Source organism: Ursus arctos, unplaced genomic scaffold, assembly GCF_023065955.2.
Source record: "Ursus arctos isolate Adak ecotype North America unplaced genomic scaffold, UrsArc2.0 scaffold_22, whole genome shotgun sequence".
Lineage (NCBI taxonomy): Eukaryota > Metazoa > Chordata > Mammalia > Carnivora > Ursidae > Ursus > Ursus arctos.
Genome location: NW_026622897.1, coordinates 59,705,116 through 59,710,891, shown reverse-complemented (window position 1 = coordinate 59,710,891; position 5,776 = coordinate 59,705,116). Strand labels below are relative to the sequence as shown.

Below are 5,776 nucleotides of genomic sequence, written 5' to 3'. Positions count from 1 at the left end.
GCCATAACCTATGATATATAAGGTACAGGACTCCAGGAATAGCCTCAGACACCTCTGCAATTGCCCCTTTTCTTTTGGGATTCACCACGCTGATTCAGAGGTGACAACAATGGGACAGAATTGGCAGAGATATTTTAATATTAGAGTTTAAAATAACTTTTTTGGAAAATTTGTCTTTGAAGTAGTCTTGTGTAAGGACATTACCTGCCTACTGCACGTGAGTCAATAAAGTGTACTAAGTCTCTTCAGGACAAGTGGGGCTGACACCAGTAGCAATAAGAGCAGTCTCTCCAGGCTATAAAAAAAATAAATAAAAAATAATTAAGGACTAGGAATATTGAATAAGGATCTGAAACATGTTGAACTGGATAACATAAGTTAGCTGACAGAGGTAAATATGTAGACAATACAGAACATTGTAATATTGTCATTGTGATACATAAGTCACTTAATTCTAGAATAGATGCTAAGACTATGCATTTTGCAAGAGGAAACAGTCCCTGAATTCCGAGCTTTCCCACTAAGTCAATACCTCTTTTCCTTCCATCCATCTCATTTATCTATACACACTGAGCAAATAGACTTCATTCTCTTGGGAGTTTCTGGTTCCTTACCCACTCTTAATTCTTCTAGTTATCACCTCCCAAACTGGCTTTTCTTGACTTATTTCCATTGCAAATATCTAGCCAATCACCAATTTTTGTTGTTTCTGCTTCCAACATGTATCTTGATTCTATCATACCTGTGCTATTTCCCTGATTCATCTTACCTGTATGATCACAATCGCTTCTGCACATATCTTTTTTTATTGTTTTTCCAAGTTTTTATTTAAATTCTAGTTAGTTAACATTTAGTGTAATATTGGTTTCAGGAGTAGAATTTAGTGATTCATCACTTACATATAACTTACTCCTGCCCATCTTCTACCTATTACTCCTTTGTACAACTGTAAGAGTTATCCTTTAAAAATATAAATTGCCTAGTGTCACATCTATGTGAGTGTGTGTGTGTGTGTGTGTGTGTGTGTGTGTGTGTGTAGAGCTTTGCACTGCAGTCCATATCCCCTAAAAGGCCAAGGATGACTTGGAACATGTGTATCTCTCCATATTTATCTCAGTTAGTACCCACATCATCAGTCTTTATTTAGCTCCTCAGAAAGTATAAGCTCCTTTCTTTTTCAGAGATTCTGCATACAGTGTATCCTCTGCTCGGGTACCTCTTCACTCCTCTTCATTCGAATAATTCATGCTCATCGTTAAAAACTGAGCCTGAGGGGCACCTGGGTAGCGCAGTCGTTAAAAAAGCGTCTGCCTTCGGCTCAGGGCGTGATCCTGGCGTTCCAGGATCGAGTCCCACATCGGGCTCCTCCGCTGTGAGCCTGCTTCTTCCTCTCCCACTCCCCCTGCTGTGTTCCCTCTCTCGCTGGCTGTCTCTCTGTCACATAAATAAATAAAATCTTTAAAAAAAAAAAAAACTGAGCCTGAAATTCAGTCTGAGAGAGGTATTTCCTTAATTACCAATCTACATGAGAACCATTATTATTTACCTTTATGAGTTTTCACATTTGTAATTACACCCATCTTTAAATGCTGTTCACAAGAATGTAATTAAAGATAAGTGTACTCTTCAAGGTAAGTGTATACTTATCTTGATGAGCACTGAGTAATACATAGGATTGTTGAATCACTATATTGCACACATGACACTAACACTGTATGTTAACTATACTGGAATTAAAATTTTAAGAAACAAAGTAAAACTCAGAGATGGTAAAAAAAAAATGTGGTCAGGTATTCTATATTTTATGCACTCCCTGCTATACTTGGGAGCTATCACAATGCCTGGCACATAAGAGCAATGGGAGGGGATGGTTCTTTCTCTATGTCAAGTGAATGGTAATGTAAGATACCTAGTCTTTACTCTCTCTCGTTTCTTCTCAAGGGAAGGAGAAACATAATCAAATTGGAGAATGAACTGGGGTAAATTTCTCTTTTTTTGGAAGATACTATGGCTAGTACTTGATCTATCTGTTCCCCTTTCCCACTATTCCTTCCTTGTGGGAATACCAATTTATTCCTATATTGTCTGTGATTGCAAAGGTAATTATGCATTTGGGGCTTAGTATTACTAAGCCCATTGTCCACTGACATATAAGAGTCATTCTTGAATTTCTGCTTTATGAAAAATAGAGGTAATACTTTGGCCTGCACAAATATCTTCTTTCTCAATTGGTTCAAAACCTGGATGGGATAGAGGGAGATACATATTAGGCCCTCTCAAAGACCCTGAATCTCCTGAAAAGAAGGCTGGACAGTATGTGTCCAGATTTTCCCTTTAATATTTCACATTAAGTTGCTCCACATTTCTCAGAAAAAGTAAATGGGATGAAAGGCAGAGATAAGCCCAGAATTATTGTACAGTGGGACTCCCCTAACATTGAAGAAAACATCAGAAGTGAGAAGAAATGTGCTCTTATAAGAGTATGTGATCAGTACATATTTGGTGAGTTAATTCATGAATGAAAAAGTATAATATGATATGATAAATTGAACAACCAATCCTGCTGATCAAGGGCTATAACATTGTAAAGCCAGAAAGTCCCCAGGTACCACATCAGAACTATTTTGCCAAGATCTTATGTAATTTCAGATAGGTAAAGAAACCACAGAATGGGGCTGTGGAATTCCACCTTGGGAAATGGCTTCATCTTGGTAGGGATTCTGAATGACAATGGGGCTCCTAAACTACTCTGTGCCCCAAATGCTGTCCCGTGCGTGTTTGCCCTGACCAGCAATGGCCTGCTGCTCTTGGTCATTACAATGGATGCTTGGCTCCATGTGCCGATGTACTTCCTGCTCAGCCAGCTATCTCTCATGGACTTGATCTTTGCATTTGTAGTTACTCCCAAAATACTTGCGGATTATCTCTGTGGGAAGAACACCATCTCCTTTGAAGGCTGCACCTTTCAGATGTTAGTAGTTCTCACTTTGGGAGCTGCAAAGGACCTCCTACTGGGGTTAATGGCCTATTACGGGTACGTGGCTATTTGTCATCCTCTGAACTACATGGTCCTCATGAGGCCAAGGATCTGCTGGCTCCTGATAACATCTTGGATTCTGGCATTCCTAAATGGTGTGATATACACTTCATATACTATGCACGTTCCTTTCTGCATGTTCCAGGAAATCAGGCACCTGTTCTGTGAAATCCTGTCCTTGCTGAAGTTGGCCTGTGTAGATACCTCCATATATGTGCTCATGGTATATGTGATAGGTGTGACCTTTCTCGTCCTTACCCTTGCTGTTATCCTTGACTCTTATACATTTGTCCTAATTGCTGTCCTTCACATGTCCTCAGGTGAGGGACTGCAGAAAGCCCTCAACACATGCTCTTCTCACCTGACTGTGGTAGGAATGTACTATGGAGCTGCCATGTTTATGTACATCTGGCCCAATTCCTACCATAGTCCCTACCATAGGCCATAGAGGACAACATCCTCTCTGTATTTTATATTATCATTACTCCAACACTGAACCCTCTTATCTATAGCCTGAGAAATAAGGAGGTAATGGAAGCCTTCAGGAGAGTACTGGGGAGATTCACGTCCATCCAGAGACAGTAGATGCCAATGTCATGTGGAAGCCCTATAGCTTCTAGATGGGACTCCATATCTGCTCTTGGTTTTGAGTTCACATCTTCCACATTTTGAAAATTCTGAAAATCTGCCACATTGGAGATAAGTCCTCATGTTTCGTGAGCTATGTATCAATAGCTAAGGATGCATTCATTTCTCTGATCAACACCCCAGAATCTGGGTGAAATTCCCTTTCTGTTCTAACAGAGATTATTTTATTTTTCACTTCATGTTTTTCTTTCCTCTACAACAATCCTACACCCAACAACACAGGAAGTTGGCCAGAATTTTTTCTTGATAGTTCTATTTAAAGCAGGAAATAAAAACTAAAGAGGAAAATGAAGAAACTGAAGATACAAATGTTAGATTTTACTAGTTGCTAGTGACAAAATTTCTCAATTCTTACCTCTTTATTAGTATGAGTCTGTAGTCACAATAATATTAAATGTTTTACTGCGGAGGGATCTTCCCACGTCCACATCAGAGTTCCAGACTCTGAAAAAAGTTCCTATCAGATACCTATGTTTATTACATATTACATTAGGACAGCCACATGCATTACATGTCATATTATTTATAAATAAGCTTCATTACAAAATATTAATGCCTTAAAGCTAGTGTGTGAAAGCAGCCAGCGCACATGGTAGTGAGAACCATACTGCAAATGTTCTCTGCTGGGAACCTGCTCCATAAAAGCCTCAGCCCCAATTAATACTGAATGTGAACAAATGGTTGAACTCAACATCTGAAACAAAAATGGTCTTTCCAACAACTTTCCTGTATCTGCATCATTGCCAATTACACTTTGGCCAGTGAGTAGGTTTTTCCTTTATGTCTCCTTCCTGATCCAGTCCTTTCAACTTTGCTTGAATTCCCAATTTAAGAGGTTTTTTTTTTTTAAAAAAACAAAAAACAAAAAACAAAACAAAACAAAAAAACAATAGAATCAGAATTTGAACCAATTTCTAGTTGAGTCCCAGCTTCTCTTTTTCCCACTGCATGAAAAGAATTTGAAAGTCTTTCTCTCCTAATACAGTTTAAAGCCCTTACCTGCAGGACCTGTCACTGAAACGTTTCTATCATGAAAAGTATCTTGTCGAAGTTGGAGCTCAATTGCTTATTTCTTTATGTTTCCAAAAGCATTTACCAAACATTTTCCATGTGCCAGGCACTAAGATATGTTTCAGAAATGCAAGAAATGTTCTTATCTGGTACTATTAATCTAGAAGACCCAGATCCAATGAATCTGTTAAAATAAAACCGTTCCACAAACTAAACTAAAAATTAAAATTAAAAAGAAATGGGACTCCTCTTTATTCCAAGCCCCTTGCCTGAAAACCAACCAAATCAGTTACTCTGTAATGCTTGAAGCTGACTCGTAATGAAAAAGATTAAAAGGTACCTTTACACACACACACACACACACACACACACACACACACACAAACAGAATTAATATTTCCTTTGGACAAGAGTTAAAAAACAAACAAAAAAGGCAGAGCAGATACTGAAATTAATGCTCATGAAGGAAAGAGATATCATATACTCACTCAAGCCAAAATCTTAGGAATCATTCATAATTTTTCCCTCTCTCTCACAACTAGTACACAATCTATCAGCAAATCCTAGGTTGTATTTTTTCCCCTGAATACATCCCAGATTATACCAGCTCTCAACACACAAATATTCCACTCTGGTCCAAATTACCATCACCTCTGCCCTGAGCTTTTACTACAGCAGCTTACTAACTGATCTTCCTAAATACCACCATCTAGCATTAGCAACACAATTGAGGCCTTCTGCCTATTATTCCTTGCCTTTCACCAAATATCCCAGTTCCCGATGGCAACAATATACTACTCAGTTGTATGATCTTACCATACACACATCATGAACTGGATACATAGCTGGATTTGTTTATTTCACTTTTCTTTCAGTTTTTAGGGATTGCTTTTAATTTTTTATTTTGTTTTATAATTATGTAAAATATTTACCTGATTAAAAAAAAATCAACCTATAAAACAATGTCTAACCAGAGAAGTCTAGCTGATATCTCTGTCTTGTCCAATTTATTCACTCCCATTCTCTATGGATAACTATCTATGTATACTGTGTGTATTATAACTATTCACTGAAATTGAG

At 38.0% G+C, this 5,776-nt stretch overlaps 1 protein-coding gene across 1 annotated transcript; it reads left to right on the top strand.

The window, feature by feature from the left end:
• Positions 1–2,669: 2,669 nt before the first annotated feature.
• LOC113245828 (olfactory receptor 2AG1-like) lies at positions 2,670–3,622 on the top strand. The gene is given in 2 exon segments (XM_026486145.4): positions 2,670–3,476; positions 3,479–3,622. Coding segments are annotated over 2 exon segments (951 nt in total).
• Positions 3,623–5,776: the final 2,154 nt, after the last annotated feature.